The sequence below is a fragment of the Lontra canadensis genome, unplaced genomic scaffold (assembly GCF_010015895.1).
Source record: "Lontra canadensis isolate GAN:19392208 unplaced genomic scaffold, GSC_riverotter_1.0 scaffold130, whole genome shotgun sequence".
NCBI lineage: Eukaryota > Metazoa > Chordata > Mammalia > Carnivora > Mustelidae > Lontra > Lontra canadensis.
The window spans coordinates 3,094,554-3,113,705 of NW_022631124.1; the positions used below are offsets into that span (position 1 = coordinate 3,094,554).

At 40.8% G+C, this 19,152-nt stretch overlaps 1 protein-coding gene across 6 annotated transcripts in view; it reads left to right on the forward strand.

Annotated features, from left to right (window-relative positions):
• Positions 1 to 19,152, forward strand: part of LIMS1 (LIM zinc finger domain containing 1) — a 142,778-nt gene that overhangs the window by 112,605 nt on the left and 11,021 nt on the right. For 4 of the 6 annotated variants that reach the window (XM_032842442.1, XM_032842444.1, XM_032842443.1 and 1 more), the window contains 3 exons: positions 5,011 to 5,170; positions 18,048 to 18,114; positions 18,926 to 19,046. In XM_032842442.1, the coding sequence (XP_032698333.1) occupies positions 5,011 to 5,170; positions 18,048 to 18,114; positions 18,926 to 19,046 (348 nt within the window). Of the gene's footprint in view, positions 1 to 603; positions 832 to 5,010; positions 5,171 to 18,047; positions 18,115 to 18,925; positions 19,047 to 19,152 lie in introns of those variants that run through there. The other 2 variants (XM_032842445.1, XM_032842440.1) reach the window with 2 other exon arrangements.

Consider the following 19,152-nt stretch of genomic DNA (forward strand, 5'->3'; position numbering starts at 1 on the left):
TTTCCTATTTCCTCTTGTATCCATTCACTGAACACATCATCCAACTCTTACTATGTGCCAACTGCTAGGATCAATAAAAGTCAAAAGTAGCTCCAGGTCTCAGGGACTCCCAGGCCCTTGGGGGAAGGCAGCTATGGGCATAGCTGGCAAGCATGCCCTGGGCATTAGGATATCCCTCAGAGTGTGCCAGCTGCATTGGCCTCAGCAGGGAGCTTGTTAGAAACAGAATATCTGGGGGAGCTTTACAAGAAGCACAGTGCTCGTGTGGATGACGCTTGGTGACAGATTCCCCAGGGCATGTGGATGTTTGTTTCTCTTGGACCCTGCCAAGCAAACCTCTATTCCTGTGGCAGTGTTTACAGTCTACTGGGAAGGTTGTTTCTGCAAAGACTGTGTCACTGCTTTGGGGAGTGTTTCTAGAGCTCCCAGAAATGCCTCCATAAATCAGGACTGGCACACCAAGTGACTGCTTTGCTGCTAGAGCTCTTAACATGAAGGGCCAGGAGCGACCCTGGCAAACGCAGGGCTGACGTGTGTGGGAATAGTGGGAGTGACCCTGGCAGGGAAGTGGGGGAGGCCTGGATATTGTTTCTCCGTCCCCTGTCCTGCTACTCTCTGCCCTGGGCTCAGAGCTATCAAGCACCCGCGGATGGCGTTCCCGGGCAGGGCGCGCCCCCATGTTATCCCAGAAAATGAAGAAATCCCCCAGGCAGCCCTTAACAGTGTCCACCAGGCTAATGGCAATGAAGACGAGAGGGCTGTGTCCAAACTGCAGCGCAGGCACAGTGACGTAAAGGTCTACAAGGAGTTTTGTGACTTTTATGCGAAATTGTAAGTGTCTCCTCTTCTGGAAGAGGCGCTCCTGTTTTCCAGATATAGGCTTCTTGGGCTTTGAGTTCATTGCCCATTGATGGTTTTATTTTCTCAACTTTCAGGAGGGGCATTCCAGGGTGATTGGGTTGGGGGGGCATATTCCAGCAGGCAGGAATATACCAGATGAAATGCAGAAGTGAAAGAAAAAATGCTACCTTTAAAGTAATAGTAGTAATGTCTTTGTGTTCAGTAAGTTCCTGATAATAGCACATTTTCATTATGTAGTCCAAAAGGGAGGTTTAGAGTTTCTGCTGTGAGGATTTATAATAGAAAAGTTGTATGCTCTAAAACTTCCCACAGATGAGGGGTCGGTTGAGGGAGCAGTAAAAACTGAATTACAAACTGTTGATAAACATTTCTGTTAAGTTTAACAGTCAGCAGTTTGACATAGGCTGACTGGGTTCCTTAATACTGTCTTGAGGGGACTAAATGAATAAATAAGAAATAAGAATGCTGTGTAACTAGCAAATATACATATATTTATATATACATATATATGCCACTAACTCTAAAATGTCTAATTCATGTTATTAAATGGGTTTTAGCAAACAACTAAAAAAAGTAGTGCAGAGTAGTATTTAGACCAACTCATGTAAGATTGTTAACCTCCTGCAAAGTTAAAAGCTTGGAATTATTGCAGACAGTCTACTGGGAAGCTTGCTTCTGCAAAGACTGTGTCACTGCTTTGGGGAGTGTTTTCTAGAACTCAGTTTGTCAATTAAGAGTTAAGGAGAATATAACTGACCTGATTCTCTATTTCCATTAATCCACTCTGTGTGGTATTATAACAGATGTCATTTGTTTTCACAACTTATAAAAAGTTCTGTTTATGTGTAATTGGGTAATTAAAATTATATTGTAACCAGAGTGCTTTATGGACTCTCAAGATGCTTTTTGGATTTACACATGTTTTCATTTCATGCCAAAAAGTTTGTTTCACAGACTTTGACCAATGAAGCACTTGAAAAACAAAAAGCTCAGTGATACCAAGTTTTCTGTGTGCAGTTGATTTGTGGAAGAGGATCAGGTAAATCAGTTATAACTGGCCAAATGTGAAGATGCTGTACTAAAGGCTTTTACATATATATTTCCCAACATATGTATGCTTTGTCATCAACACCACTTCTTAGCAAAAATCCTTTTTTGAAAAATTAGCCAACTAATTTTAACTAGCTGGATGACAGTTATAACTATCATTTATGACTTTTAAAATGTAATTTCTATCATAGGTAGTGTTAAATATAAAAAACAACTGAAAAAAAAAAAAACACAGGTCACAGTAGGTTCATCAGTTGTAACCAAGTACCTCTCTGATGGAGGATGATGGTAGAGACTGGCATGTAGGGGTGAAGGGGAACTCTGCGCCTTCCTCTGTTTCACTGTGAACCTGAACCTACTCTAAAAAATAGTCCATTGAAAAAATTCACAGTGCCAGAGGGTCAAAGACAAGAGAGGAAAAGGAAATGTAAACAGCTCAGTAGGTTGGTGAGATTATTAGGGGCTCTTTCCTGAAAGTTTTCCCTAATGTAATTTCTTTTCTTATCCTGCTTGTCATTAAAAGGAGTACTTCTTCAAAAATACATAATACATTATTTCTAAAGCTGGTTTATTTTTCCTATGTGTGGGAAACTACATGTTTGTTTTTATAATGTGTCTACCTATTTTCTAACTGAGTATTTAGATTTGAATATAACCAGTGTTTAGTATAATGGGTAGGAAACAGGTGATAAATGCTCTGATTTTAGGACCACTTTACACTCTTAAAAATTATTGAGGTCCCCAAAGAGCTTTTGATTATCAGTATTTACACTGTCTTAGAAAACAAAAACCCAGAGCAAAATTAAATGTTTATTAATTTAAAATAACAATGAACTCATTACATGTTAATAAGTATTAATATTAATGACTTTTTATGAAAAATAACTATTTCCAAAATGACAAAAGCTTGGTGGGAAAAGTGGCATTGAATTACATTTTTGCAAATCTCATTAATGTCTGTCTAAATAAGACAGTTTCTCATTTCCGCTTCTGCATTTATCCTAGTGTAATATGTTGCTTTAGATAATGTGTATAATGAAAATATGCCTCTACAAAGATGTAGTTGGAAAAGGAAGGACCTTCTGAACCCCTAAAAGAGTTACGGTGGCCCTTGTACTTTGAGAACCCACTGATCTAGATAATGGATCAAGACATTCCAGAATATTCTTCTCTTCCTGTTCTTTGGGAGTTCTGTTAAAATTATAAGTATCTGCTGAATCTTTTTTGAGAGGGTTCAAAATTAATAATAATGCTTTACATTTGAGTAGCATCTTCTGGCTTCCAAAGTTATATACTTATTTTATCTTCAAAACAATATTAGGAATTACTGGGGCAGGTTTACTATACTTCATCTAGAGACACCTGTGGATTTTGGTCAGGAGAAAGACCTTTCCAAATCTTTCCAAGAGCTTTGCTAAAACTGCTACAGTTCATTTGGCTTATGGCAAACCCAAATGAAGAAGGGAATGTGATGCATTTTTCTCCATAACCCACAGTAATTTTGAAATGACAGTAAAAAATTTAATGAGACTTAGGCCAGTCTTGCCAAGCAATGAGGCTGCTTCTCTTCCTACCACCCCCTTTTTTGTGATGTTTTAATTCCGTATTTAAGCCTGTTAAGTAGAGTTATGATTGGTATGTGGTATGAACGTGGTATGTCTACATGAGGTTAGTTATGGTAAGGCTACAAAATAGAAATGCTGTTCTTTGAAACATTTAGGGCAAGAAGGCAAAATTATCTTCCATTGGGGCGGGATGGAGTTGAGACAAGGTATGTGTGAGCCCTTCTGCTAAGGAAACAGGAAAACTTAGAAACTGGCTGGGGACAAGGCAGTTAATCTGGCCGTAAAATGAAGACTCCTCACCTACCTCACAGAGTAGTTGATTCTAGAGAATATTGGCAGTAACTTTAGGAGGTGAATTGACTCAGTATCTGGATGGTTACAGGCCGCACCAGGCAACTAGACACACAGGTAGAGCTTGTGCTCTCAGTGGGCGTCTGAAAATAAACTTGCCAATTTGTGAAGGACAGCTTGGCCAATGACTGCTATGGGTAGAGGACCTTCCCCGCTTCAAGGCCTTTTAGAACAAAGCAGTTCTTTATGTGAAACCAGGGCTTGTTAGAGCTAAATAATTATCTGAGTATATGCTTTTCTTCTTCCAAACTACACAGCGGTTAGTTAGGGTATCGGTCCATTTATTGAGTGTCTCCTGTATGTTTCAAGATAATAGTGGAATGACTGCAAGGAAGAGACCAGGTCATTGGGCTCATCGGGGTCATTTGACTGCCCAGTGTGCAAAGTGTGATGGTGTCCTTATCGCATCTTCTCAGGTGTCTGAAATGGATACTATAATCTGGTTTTGATTTTATGAACAGAGACTCTGGATTCTGGTCCCATGTCTTCCTTTAACTACTGAGCTTTGTGACATTGGGCTGATTACTCCAATTCCCTAAACCTCCCTGTGTCATGTCTATAAAATGATTTTCACAATGTACAGCCCTGTGACTAAGATACAGCTTATAATGTTAGTGCTCAATACTTGTTCTTACCAGTGAGATTATAAGACTAAGTAAGGCGTCTGGTGGTTTTAAGAGCTGCTTGCAGCAGTTGCTTTCAGCAGGATCTCACCAAAGGGATAACCTGTGTCAGGACATGGTGTTCAGTTAACATGCAGGTTAGATTCTGTTCTCAGAAGGAAGAGAAATTGGCTTTGAGATGGTGACCTGTGGGTACTTTAATTAGGCTACTTATAAGCTGTAACCTCAATCTCCTTGAAGATTGAAGGCAGCTCTTGACTTCTGTCTCTATCCCTAGTTCCTCACAGGTAGTAGGCACTCACTTATATTTAGCAAGAGGAATGTCAGAAATGTTAAAGAAAAACAAATTCCAAGCAGGAGGCCCTTTCAGCACCTAGATGGAAGGGCAAAGAGATGGGAGCAGTTTGAGTTCTTAAGACACAAGAAATTGAGCTTTAGGGCTACAGTATGATTTTGTGATCAGATAGAACTTTCTTCTCAGTTCTTCGTGTCATTTGGTCTCAAGTCTAAGGACTTGAGAGTATAAGACTTAAAGACTTCCTGTCCTTTGTGTGTTACAGCAACATGGCCAATGCCCTGGCCAACGCCACCTGTGAGCGCTGCAAGGGGGGGTTTGCACCTGCCGAGAAGATCGTGAACAGTAACGGGGAGCTGTACCACGAGCAGTGCTTCGTGTGTGCTCAGTGCTTCCAGCAGTTCCCGGAGGGACTCTTCTATGAGGTGAGTCAGCCGGGACAGAAGCACAGGGATGCCGTTTTGAGGCATCCTTCTTTGTTTTGAATTTCAGTATGAAGATTATATTGACATGCCTGGTATTTGGTACCCGTCAGGTCAGTGATGACTTCTGTGCAGAATGCCCTGTCAGACACCGTCCCCAACACCCCACCTTGCCACTTGTATTGTTCATCTCACCTTCCTGTTTCAGAACCCTTGGTACCTTGTGACTTGACCTATCAGACTTGTGCACTTCAGCTCAGCAGACAGAGCCCTTTCATAAATGTTAGCCACAGGCTTTCTGGCTTTTCCACTCAGGTCCCCAGTTGCTTGCCCCCTACACATGCCTCACTGATTCCTGCCTCTCTCTCTTTCCCTGACTCAGAGCACCATGAAATGCCCTCTCTAGAGCAGGGCATCTGTTACTGAACTTTCATGCAGTGAGTGGGAACTTCCATGTATTTATTGCCTGAGGAGGATCTTGTTCAGATGCTTTGGAGGGATATCCTGTCCATATTAAGCTCTTCTGTGTATCTTCTTTTTCAAATTCTTGCTCTTTTTTTTTTAATTTATTTTATTTTTGTTAAGTAATCTCCATATCTAATATAGGGCTCAGACTCACAGCCTCAAAATCAAGAGTCACATGTTCCACCAACTGAGCCAGCCAGGTGTCCCCCAAATTCTTGTTCTTGATTCTTTTGTGTTACCCTGTGGTGTCTACATATCCTTTGTATTTCTTATGATCACTGAAACCCCCTTCTCACAGAATATGTATGCTTTTGGGACTAGTCCGTGGAGGCTGAACCCATGCTGTTAATGAAGGTAAGAGTGGGATGTGTGTGTGTGTCCAATTATATCGTGTACTTTTACCAACTTACTCCTTACATATCTATATGTGTGTTACTCAGACGTGTGTCTCTCTATGATAATGTATGCACATAGAATTGTTATAGCCAGAGATGGGTGCTCTTTGATTTCTTTTTGCCTACCACATTTTTTAATTTCCCTGTTTTAAAAGCCATTTTAAAAGGAAGGAAGGTAGTTTCTAATGGTAATTAGTAAGTCAATTGTTTGCCACTCAGATTGCAGTTTCCCATAGAAACAATGCCTCCTGTGAGGGGAGGTTTCCAGGCCAGCCTGCAGAAAAGCTATTTAGTCCATCATATGCACATGACATACAGAGCTGCCCTGTATATAGTAATGTAACTCTGGGAACAGCTTTTAAGAGGTTTGATTAGGGATCACTGTTTTATTCACCAGAACACGTTTTTGAGCTCCTGCTATATCCTAGAAACCACATTCCTCACAGTAAAAAGCCTAGCAATTGGTACAGGAACTCTTGTTCTCTTTTCTTTTATTTCTTCCTAACTCTTTCCCTGGGCAGTGGGAATCTCTTTTTCTGTCAGTGGTAATGGCTTTGGGCTAGGACTAGCAAGCGATAGGAGAGTCCTAGTAGGAGGGAATTGAGGGTGGAGTAGGAGCTGTGCTGCTTGGCATCCTGGTAACAGATCCTCCCGGAGGCTGTGGGAGAAGCTGCCAGTGGTAATGAGGAGGGTGGCAGCTAGATTCCTGAAGAAGAAAAGGAAATCGCTAGGGGTCTGGGCAGCAAGGAGAGAAAGGGAGCGGGGGCAAAATGGGGGCTCAATTGGAGTAAAAGGATGAGGACCTGCTTCCGTGATCTGGATGAGACATTCAGGTTCTCAGGTCAGCACAGTGGAGGCATTCCAGGACTGTGGCAAGAAAGGAGGTCATTTAAGAGTCAGGAGTCTGCCTCCTGAGGAAACATGAGCCTTCAGACTCTGTCATCCCAATCTTACCCCTGCCTTTTTCCTGCCTCCTGGCCCAAAGAGATTGAAATGTCCCTATAACACAGCAGATCTGTGACATGAATGGGATTAGAACCTCATTTGGTCTCCTAATGCCCAATATGTTATTCTTTCCCTTGCATATTCTTTTCAAATCTAAGACATTTTTATTGAAATGGGTAGTTACGGCAGAATCCTTAAGAGAGGGTCCAAAGGAGCAAGAGAAGGACCCAAAAGAGAAAGGCAGGGTCAGTTTTTCCAAACATTAGTTCCATATTATATGGTCTGTGTGCCTGGCACTTCGGAATTAATTATGTTGTCAAGCACAGTCACCTCCTGAGGGGCTGGTTCTGCATCTGTAACTGTCAGCTGCCAGGCCACTTGTGCTTAGTCAGAGGGAAGGCTCTGTGAGAGCTTCCAGTAGGACAGAATAAGGCATGACTCACACTTGTCCCCCTGCCCACCTCACACTCCCTTTTACTTCTGGACTATAAATACGCTCCCTGGGTCTGTCTGATATTATTCCAGAATGTTACAAATACCCAGAACTGGTCTATTAATGGGCTGTTGCCCAGCTTAAGGTCTGTTGGGTCCTGAGGAAGACTGCTGTTTTAGCTACACTGACAATTAAAACCCCTTTCTCAAGGCCAGGGATTTGTAAACCTGATGTGGAAAATCTGGCTTTTCCTTTTGGTTGAATGATATTAGAGAAAAAGCTGTCCAAGGCTTCCAAGAAATAATCTGTATTCTCAGTTATTGAAAAGGAAGCCCAAAAATTTGCCTTGGCTTGCTTTCCATTGAGACACAATGTATGTACTTCTGTCTTGCTATGTAGTAATAGCAGATGTGGGGCGCCTGGGTGGCTCAGTTGGTTAAATGACTGACTCTTGATTTCGGCCTAGGTCATGATCTCAGCATCATGAGATCAGGCTCGTGTCCAGCTCCACACCCAGCATGGAGTCTGCTTGTCCCTCCCTTTGCTCCTCCCCACACTCACTAACTCTCTCAAATAAATAAAATCTTTAAAAAAAAAAATAATAGCAACTGTGTCCTTTGCACTCTACAGCTTTGATACTGCTTTTGTCTTATGATTAAAACATCATTCTTCCCTTATTTGCACAGCCTCTACTCTTTTCTCCATAGAATTAGTTCTGAAGACTTATAGGTGGGTTCTCTGCACTCACTTCCCCTTGCAAATGGGATTCATTTTTACTGTGGAACTTCTGATATTTTGGATGAGATGGCCAGGATGTTCCTCCTTCCTTTGGCCCCAGAGGCGAATTTAGCATTACACTGCTGTTTCCTACCCACTCACGAGGATGTTGTCTGGAGGTAAGCTGATTGAGCTCAGCTATTTCTGGCTCATCTGCAGCTCCTCTTAAGTGAGTTAGCTGCAACCAGGATTATTACCTGCTTTGGCTCCTTACTCAAGGTGAACTTCAGTCCTACCAGATCATGTGGTTCAGCTAGTGAACTTACAGTTTGCCATTAGACTGTAATACATCACCCCCTGAAGAATAAAAGATTGGGCTCCGTGAATCTTGGGCTCCATAGCTTCTGTCATCAATGACTGCTTTACTCAGGGTGTTTTTATTACAGGGCCACGTGACTCATGTTTTCAGGCTACTCCCATCTGTCTCATTTCAGTTACCTTCTCTAGTACCACAGCACTTTGTTTATATCTTTAGTATGGAGAGCATTTCACATGTTTATTTATATGCTTATCTTCTTCCCCTCTAACTTTAAATACCTTGGTGTAAGGACTTTCCTCATTAATTGGTATCTCTATCTATCATTTGTTACACAATATTTGATGACTACAAGGTGCTTAATAGGTACAATGATGTACTTGGATAGTATAGATGGCAAGATAAAATGCTAATATACCCACTAGGAAGCAGGGCGAACATTTTCTAACGTAAACATTTCTAGGCTATACTTCAAAACCTTGGTACGCTTTACTCATTTACTTATTGCTCATCTCACGAACATTGTCCCAGCTTTATTGTGAGAGTGGTGGATGAAAGAAATGTATTCTTTTTTTTTTTTTTTAAGATTTTATTTATTTATTTGACAGAGATCACAAGTAGGCAGAGAGGCAGGCAGAGAGAAAGGAAGGGAAGCAGGCTCCCCACGGGGCTCGATCCCAGGTCCTTGGGATCATGATCTGAGCCAAAGGCAGAGGCTTTAACCCACTGAGCCACCCAGGTGCCCCAAGAAATGTATTCTTAAGTAGAAACAGAGGAGATTTCAGTTTGGGGTAGAACCCTGACTAAGTGCCTGAGCCATGATGTATTTTCAGTACCATATGTGGACTGCTGACTTGAGATGTTAGTTCAGGTCAATGTGGTATTGTTGAATAAACTTACTTTTGATTTAAAACCTATAGAAAAGTTGAAAGAATAGTACAATGAATATCATGTACCCTTATGCATCTCACACATATGCCCACCACACCCATCTTCTGCCAAATTATTTGGAAGTAATTTGCAGACATATAACACTAAATGAAGTTACTTTTAATCCCCCCCTCCACCCGCCGCAGGGGAGGTACAATGGAACGGTCATAGTTAAGAGATGATTTTAGGGATACTGGCCTTACCAAAATGTTCTGGTTTTGGGTGACTTATATCTAGGTGGTTTTTAATATAATCACTTCTGGTACTTGGAGTACTACTTCTTGAGTTAAAAGCTCCCCTCCCCCCAGTTTGTTTAAATGATTCAAATGACTTTAAATGATTCAAATGACCTATGCTCTCCAAGAGCATAGGTTAAAAGGAAAAAAAAAATAAAGCACAATTCTCTACTTTGATGTAGGCTGGACTTAATGACTCACTTCTAACAAGGATATAGAAATGGGTAAAGTAGTAACTTTGCAGCAGCAAAACCTGACAGGTACCATCTTAACCAAGTGATCAAGGTTAACTTGAGTGCTAAGAAATTGTGTTGAGATCATGTACTTCCCAGTATGATGCAAGAAATAGGCACCTTATTACCTCTGTGGTATTCTTGCCCCAAATCTATGACCTCAGTCTAATCATGAGACAAACCCATATTGAGGAGCACTCTACAAAACAGCTGACTGGCACCCTTCAAAGGTGTCAAGGTCATGTAAGACAGGGTAGGAACTGTCACAGATTGGAGGTGACCAAAGAGCCTCGCTTGGTCTGACTTCCATGAGATTTTCCAGTAGTGTTGCTTATTCATTCTTTATTAGGAAACCTGTACCCATAATTAGGATGTTTCAGGACCTCAGTATTTTTCTCAGATTTGTGCAGTGGAAACAGAGGGTGGATTCACTTTATTGGTACATGGTCAAAAGGGAACCCAGTAGTTCAAGGCTTTAATGTCATTGTTCCACATTCAGTAGAATTACCTCCATCTGTGTTCAGATGCCCAGTTCTCAAGTGAGGTTCAGATTGTATGTTGGCAGAGAAGCCAGGCAATCTTTCAAACATGATTTTTAAGTTCTTACAGAAACCCCCAAGATAATTAAAGAATTCTAGGTTATATTCTCTATTGGTCTGCCAAAGAGAGGTGGTGGATACAGAAGCAGCAGCAGCACAGATTTTAGGGTCTGACAGCCTTGGGTTGAATCCCAGTTCTTCTGACTTCGGTGTGAGTTATTTAATATTTTTGAATTTCAGTTTTCTCTAACAAGGGATGATCACACATGTCTCATAGGCAGTTTGAACCAAGGTAGCATGTACAGTACCGAGTAAATTAGTTCACTCTCTAGTACCACTTTCCAGTGGATACTGCTCAGATAAGTAATGTTTGCACACACTAAACCAGGGTTCCTTATCCTCAGCACTGTTGACATTTTTTTAAAGAAGATTTATTTATTTATTTATTTATTTGACAGGCAGAGATCACAAGTATGCATAGAGGCAGACAGAGAGAGAGAAATGTGGAAGCAGGCTCCTTGCTGAGCAGAGAGCCGAATGCGAATGCGGGGCTAGATCCCAGGACCCTGGGATCATGACCTGAGCTGAAGGCAGAGGCTTTAACCCACTGAGCCACCCAGGCGCCCCAGCACTGTTGACATTTTGAACTCAGTAATTCTTTGTCTTGGGGGCTCTCCTGTGCATCGTAGGCTGTTCAGTAATATTTCTGCCACTCTGCCCTCTAGATCCCCAGTTGTGACAACCAAAAGTATCTCCATGCATTGCCAGATATCACTTGGGGAGCTAGATCACCCCGGTTGAGGGACGCCTGGGTGACCCCGTAGGTTAAGGATCTGCCTTTGGCTCGGGTCATGATCCCAGGATCCTGGGATAGTGTCCCACATCAGGCTCCTTAGTGGGGATCCCGCTTCTCCCTCTGCCTGCTCCTCCCCCTGCTTGTGCACGATGCTCTCTCTCTCTCTCTCTCTCAGACAAATAAAGAAAATCTTTCAAAGTAAATCACCCTCTATTGAGAACCACTACACTGAATGAGGGCATCCCTTTGAATAGGTCATGAGCTTCACTATGATAATAGCAAGTCCATTCCAAGTGGGCATGTTCCCCAAGTTGTGTAGGCAATACCCTCATAAAACAAAACCCTTTTTCTGTCTCTAAGAATTTGACTGCACTTAGAGTTAATTCTTAGATGATAAATTTAATTAGAAAGTATTTCCAGACAGATTTAACTTTAAAAAGACCCTTAAGGGGGGTACCTGGGTGGCTCAGTGGGTTAAAGCCCCTGCCTTCAGCTCGGGTCATGATCCCAGGGTCCTGGGATCGAGCCCCACATTGGGCTCTCTGCTAGGCGGGAAGCCTGCTTCCCTTCCTTTCTCTGCCTCTCTCTACCTACTTGTGATCTCTCTCTCTGTCAAATACATAAATAAAACCTAAAAAAAAAAAAAAGACCCTTAAGAAAGCCTATATTTTCTGGCTTAAATTGGCATAAGGAAATATAAGTATACCATTCTTGGATAGTCATCACTCATAATGAAAGTATCATCCTTGTTTAGCAAAAGGCAAGATGCCCTATCTGTGTGGTGATTAGAACTGCTTCCTACTTAGAACTGATACCCTACTTCTGCATTTTAATTTTAAATACCTTTTAAGTATGAATGACTCTAACAATGATTTATCTTTTAATTTTGTCTGTCTTAGAAGGTAGTGATCAGCATATTAATAAAAGGGAACACATTAAAACAGTCATGGTGGTGTTGCTCTCCACCACCGGCACCACCAAACGTTGAGGTGCTGTTTCTGGTTTCATGTGAGTCTCTCGAGGGTAAGGTCACCTAGTTCGTCTTACTTCTTCACAGTCCTTCACTTTGCCTGGAATGTGGTACTTTATGTGTGAATAAATGCCCTGTAATTCCTAATTTTGAGTTACATTAGTATTTTTATTTCCGAAATAACTAAACACTAGGTGTTTTACAAATTGTTCTTGTTGTTCTTCATACCTTTGATTCTCACATGAGCCCTATGAATTAGGTATTTTCATTCCTAACTTACATGTCGCCATGATGATGCTCAGAGGCCTTGCCCACAGTTAACTAGTGGGGATGCGGTCAGATCAGGATTTTATCTCACACCTGCTGGTCTGCACAAGGATACCCTGACTCTCACCATACCTGAAATGGTTTCCTAGGACTGATGTTTTATCATTCGGAGAGATAATGCTCTCTTGTATATGGCCATCACTGCTTTCTCAGTCATTCAGGAAATATTTATGGAAGGCTTACAAATGCAATGTGTGGCAGACTGTGTAGGCCACACTATGCCCTAGTCCTAGGAGTGAATACAGTTTTTACAGTGATTTGGGTAGAATTTGGAGATGGCTTCCATGGTACTTTTCTTCATTTTCAGATCAGGAAAATTTGGAGAGGTTAGATAAATATGTGAATATATGATTAGTGATCTTTGAATTTGGTATTGTAGTTAGCTTTGAAGGGAAATCTGCTTCCATCAGTGCTGGTTTTCATGAGTTACTAGGATCTCCAGTCATCTTCCAGTACATATGAAGAAATATTTGTAAAGTGACCAAGTCATTGGCAGCATGAGAAGGCTGTTTAAATGTCATTTGGGGCTGGGGGGGGATACCTATTCAAACCAGAGGCCCGAACATTACCGACTATATATAGCCACTGTAATGGTTCCTAAATCTAAGTTTGTGATATCTTGGAACATCTTCAGTAAAAGGATGATCTTAATATTCCCCTAAGAAGATACTTTTGAAAGTAAACTAGAACTAACAGTTAAAGAGAGCTATAATTCCAGAAACATGACGAGTCACATTGAACCAAGGCTATGAACATGGTGTGCAGTTTGGCATAGTACACATTTAGGGGCTAGGTTCTTTGTTATTACTTCAGGTTTCTTTCTTTCTCTTTAGTTTGAAATTTCCAAATGTGTCCTTTTCTCCCTATCACAGAATGCATAACAGGAAAGACCAATTTATGATGAGTGATTTAGTGGAAAGAGAGTTTACAAAGAGATTTCTTCACTCATTTCCTTTTATACAGAATCATGATTACTCAGGAAGGCTGAACTCTGAGAAGGGAGGTCTGTTTGGGAGGAAACTGTCCAATTAGAGGAGGTGCTTATCTGCTGACCCACTCACTTCAAAGCAATTTATGAGGAACCAGTACAAATCACCAAGTGAAGATCGTTAACATTTGCACTTGCCTTGAAATGAAACTGTCAGCCCAGTGTCTAATTCTGAGCTCTCTTTAAAGCAGCAGAATTTCTCCCTACCTCCTCTTACCCCCACGCAAAGAGAATCTTCACGGAACTCAAACTTAGAACAGTTCAAAACAGAGCTATTTTTGGTTAGAGTTTATCCTCCCTCATACTGAACAATCCCTGTTCCTTGCAGGTAGCAACAACCGGGGTTCTTAGACATTCTGTTTTAACACTGTCTGGAGCATTAATACTTCCTACAGGCTGATGGTATTTTAAACCAGTTTTGGGTTCACACAGTAGGAACTGTTGGATGTTCTATATTGAGATTTGTGGCAGATTTGGAAATGTAATCATGACAGCTTCCTTTTAAGACTTTGCCCTTTTCATCCCTGATTTCAAAAGGACTCATCCTTTTCCTCCAGTTTTGTTGAAATATGATCAACAGACAACATTGTGTAAGTTTAAGGTGTACAACATGATGATTTAATACGTGTGTATATTATGAAATGATGACCACAGTAAGATCAGTCAACACATCAGCACCTCATGTAATTATCTTTTGAATGTGCGTGTGGTGAAAACATTTAAGATCTACTCTTAAGTCTACTGTACAGTATTTTTAACTATAACTATATATTAGATCCCCAGAATTTATTCATTTTATAACTGGAAGTTTGTGCCCCTTGACTAACATCTCCCCATTTCCCCCCATTCCTCCAGGCCCCAGTAACTACTCTCTGTTTCTGTGAGTTTAACGTTTTTAGATTCCACACATAAACGAGGTCACACAGTATCTGTCTTTCTCTGCCTAAATTATTTCTCTTGCACAATGCCCTGCAGGTCTTTCCGTGTTGTTGCAAATAGCAGGATTTCCTTCTTTTTTATAGCTGAATGGTATTCCACTGTGTATTTATACCACAGGACTCATCCTTTCAAAGGGAGAGTCCTGTGAGAGCAAAGCAAAGAGAGCAGTGCTAAGAAATTGGGAACATGGTGAGTATGTGTTAAAGAGCCAGAACACAACAGCCAGAAGAGAAGAGGCTTGTGACTCTCATGAGGCACTGAGAGGTTAAACAGCTTGACCAAAGTCACACAGCCAGTCGGTGGTTCAGCCAGAATTTAGACTTCAGGCCTTTTGGATCCACAGTCAGTGTTCTTATGCTACCTATTTGAAGTATATCTTTTTTTTTAAAGATTTTATTTATTTATTTGACAGAGAGAGATCACAAGTAGGCAGAGAGGCAGAGAGAGAGAGTGAGAAGCAGGCTCCCCGCCGAGCAGAGAGCCCGATGTGGGGCTCGATCCCAGGACCCCGAGAGCATGACCTGAGCCAAAGGCAGAGGCTTAACCCACTGAGCCACCCAGGCCCCCTGTTTGAATTATATCTTAAGGGGCACCTGGGTGGCTCAGTGGGTTAAAGCCTCTGCCTTCGGCTCGGGTCATGATCTCAGGGTCCTGGGATCGAGCCCCACATCGGGCTCTCTGCTCGGCGGGGAGCCTGCTTCCCCCCCTCTCTCTCTCTGCCTGTCTCTCTGCCTACTTGTGATCTCTCTCTGTCAAATAAATAAATAAAATCTTTAAAAAAAAAAATTTATTCAAAGGGCGCCTGGATGGCTTGGTCGGTTAAGCATCCGACTCTTGTTTCCACTCAGGTCATGATCTTAGAGTTGTGGGTTTGAGCCCCTTTCGTTTCAGGCTCCATGCTCAGTGGGGAGTCTGCTTGGAATTCTCTTCCTTTCCCTTTGACCCTCCCCTGCGTGCACTCTCTCTCTAAGTAAGTAAATAAATCTTTAAAAAATTTCAAATTACAACCAATCCTAATTTTTTCTACCTTCTGCTAGCAAATACAGTATATATGCTAACGGCTGGACTCATTTCGTTTTTGTTTTAAACAATATACATCTTTCTCTTTCATTAAATACAAACTAAAAGTTTAGTTTTTCTTTTCTTTTTTTTTAATTAGTTTTTTAATTTTTTTATAAACATATAATGTATTTTTGTCCCCAGGGGTAGTTTTTCTTTTTTAATTAAACTTTGTCTTAATGGATCACCAAATTCTGTGACAGATTTTTTTTTGGTCAAGTTGTTTCCATTAAAAAGTACTAATTTTAAAAACTATAATAAAACTATTACGCATGTATGTGTGTGCACGCACACACACACACACACACACACAAATAATGCACAAAACATTATCCTTTCCTTCTGAAGATGTTGTGATGCATTTTTTTGTTATGTGCAGTTAGCTGGCATATATACATCATTAGTTTTTGATGTAGTGTTCAACTATTCATTAATGATCCATTGTTATCCTTAATCAGTCTTTTAAATGTTAGTGACCAGTTGACACACACATTTCTGAGCCTGGTCTTTCACCACTGATTAAGACTTGGGTGGGTGGTAAACAATTTATCATGTCCAACTAAATCAATGGAGTTGGTTCTGAATCTTTATATTTAACTTTTTTAATTACTGCTAGAAGCTAAAGATCAGATTTCATATATATATGTAATATATATCCAATAAGGAAACATATCTACTTCATAAATAACTAATGCTTGGGGCTGTACAGTGCATTATGATAAGACTGGGTTAATGTAGCATATCAGTGTATTATCATCTGTTTGCAGCTTTTAAAAACAAATTCATTAAATATATTAGAACTCATTTGAATTTCAAAATGAAGTAAGCCTTTTTCTGGCACAAAATAAATCTGCTTTGGCTGGTCTGCCAATTAAGGCATAGTCAATAGTGTTCAATAAATTGAGCAAAGCTTCAGCTGATTTCTACGATTGAGCAAATTGAGTTGACTACTAATATATAATTAAAAATGGATGTTGAGGGGCGCCTGGGTGGCTCAGTGGGTTAAGCCTCTGCCTTCGGCTCAGGTCATGGTCTCAGGGTCCTGGGATCAAGCCCTGCATCAGGCTCTCTGCTCAGCAGGGAGCCTGCTTCCCACTCTCTCTCTTCCTTCTTGTGATCTCTCTCTCTGTCAAATAAATAAATAAAATCTTAAAAAAAAAAATGGATGTTGAGGGATGCTTGGGTGGCTCAGTTACTAAGCGTCTGCCTTTGGCCCAGGTCATGATCCCAGGGTGCTGGGATCCGTCCTGAGTCAGGCTACTTCCTTACAGATCCTGCTTCTCCCTCTGCCTACCACTCCTGCTGCTTGTGCTATCCCCACAGACTCCTGACAAATAAATAAATCTTTAAAAATAAATAAAAATGGATTTTGATAGTCAAACAGTATGTAATACATTTAATATATAACTTGCAAGGAGCTCAAAGATTCAAAGGGAGACATAATTCTCGTGACTTATGTGAAGAGGGTAAAAGCAGCCCCCAAAATAGAAATTAGTGTTGAACCCTGACTCTTAATGTAAGTCATATTTATCCTTGGATACATGCAATAATTGTGAGGGGAAGAGGAGCCCTGCTCATCTCATTAAGATAGGCTTTTCAAGTAAACAAATAGTGGAAAGTAAAATTTAACATTTTGACATATTTATGTTTTGAACATTTATGTATTAGTAATCACTGTAATGATAATTTAATCCAGAAGAAAAAGAAGGTTTTAGAGCCTTATGGGTTCAGAAAATAAAACAAATTTTAAAGTTTCATTATACACATTTTAGTTGCCGAGAAGTATGGTAGGGTGATCTGTCAAAGACTTTAGTATAGAGTTTAGGAAAAAAAATACCACACCAGAATAAAACTTTGGGGGATGAAATGGAAATAGTTTAAGGAGAAAAGTGGAGGATACAAATTTTTCCAACTGTTAAAATAGAATTTTTTTAAAAAAATGGGTTTTGGGGCGCCTGGGTGGCTCAGTTGGTTGAGCAACTGCCTTTGGCTCAGGTCATGATCCCGGACTTCCAGGATCGAGTCCCGCATCGGGCTCCCAGCTCCTTGGGGAGTCTGCTTCTCCCTCTGACCTTCTCCTCTCTCATGCTCTCTCTCACTCATTCTCCCTCAAATAAATAAATAAAATCTTAAAAAAAAAAAAAATGGGTTTTGGCCTCATTTTGAAATGTGTCAATCTGAAATATACTAGAGTATCTACTCTTTGGAAATATTTAAGCTTATGGTACAACATTTCAGATATCAACCTGAAAAAAAGTGGGACAGGGTTTGTGTGTATATGCCTGTATTCTGGAGAGAGGGATCTGCGGCTCTCGTTAGACTCTTGAAGATGAGTCTGCAAGCCAGAGAAGACAGCATTGGTAGAGGGAGGTCACTTGTACTCTGGAGCCATTGTACCAGGTCTCACCTCAGTCGTTTGGATCTTTAGGGAGGGTAAAAAAGTACATCTGCTTTTAAAAATTTCAGTAGAATTATAAATTCTTAGGGCAGAGCTCTTAACTCAAAAACATCTCTCCTATATGTCTCCATGGAATAATTATATTCATCCTGTGATTGTTTCATCTGTACAAGTTGTGGTACTTTCTATTTCAGTTTGAAGGAAGGAAGTACTGTGAACATGACTTTCAGATGCTCTTTGCTCCTTGCTGTCATCAGTGTGGTAAGTCTTACTGCTGAATGGCAAAGTAAAAAGTGAGTCTCAAAATTATGCCAGTGGTGAAAATGGTGTTTGGTGCTCATTAAAAACAGCATCCAGGTAACTTATTAGTCCTTTCCCTTATTAACATATAACAAGCTGGAAGAGTATCAAAACCCAGAGAGAAATGATTTTTAAGGAGATCCACTATAAAGTTATTTGAGGACCGATTGAGACTTTTATCAGATGATCTTTTAGATGTTTTTGTTCCCTGTTAATTCATCCTTTACCTGCTCACTTTGGGGGTTGCCAGGAGAGAGGCAGGGAAGACATTGGTGCTCAGATGCTTAAGGGTTGCTGTGTGTTACACAAGTGTTTCACTTGCTTGCATTTTAACCACTTCACTGGTTGCTAATGCTTCTACTAGAAGGTATCCAGAGATTGGAAAAACTGAGTAGAATTTTCTAAAGTTTAGTGAAAGAAGAAATTAAATATAGGTTTCAAGAAATGTGCTATGGATTTAGGTTTTCTATGTCAGCGATGACCAGAAATAAACAAAAGGCCTTCAGGAGAGCCCAGTATGTCATTGGGAAAAGGAAAACCATGATCAGAGATGTGATAAGACAACCTGAAAATATGACTACAAAATCAAAACCAAGGACTCAGATGAAACAAGAGTTTCTTCCTCATGCAGTGCTTACTGTGGTCAACACATGTATAGAAAGTCCCTAGTCGTGGAGAGCGATTTAAACATTTCTTTCTTGGTGTCTTTTGCCTTACTACTTTCCGCAATAGGATGCACACTGGACATCCTTTGTGTGTTACTTTCCCACAGGTGAATTCATCATTGGCCGAGTGATCAAAGCCATGAATAACAGCTGGCATCCTGAGTGCTTCCGCTGTGACCTCTGCCAGGAAGTTCTGGCAGATATTGGCTTTGTCAAGAATGCTGGGAGGTAGGAGTGTTCCATCCTTGTCAGGTGTGGGTGGAGAAGAAACTGCTACAAGGTCATGCCTGTTTTCCCTGATGAGGTGGTTCTTTAGGGCACTGAGCTGAAGGTA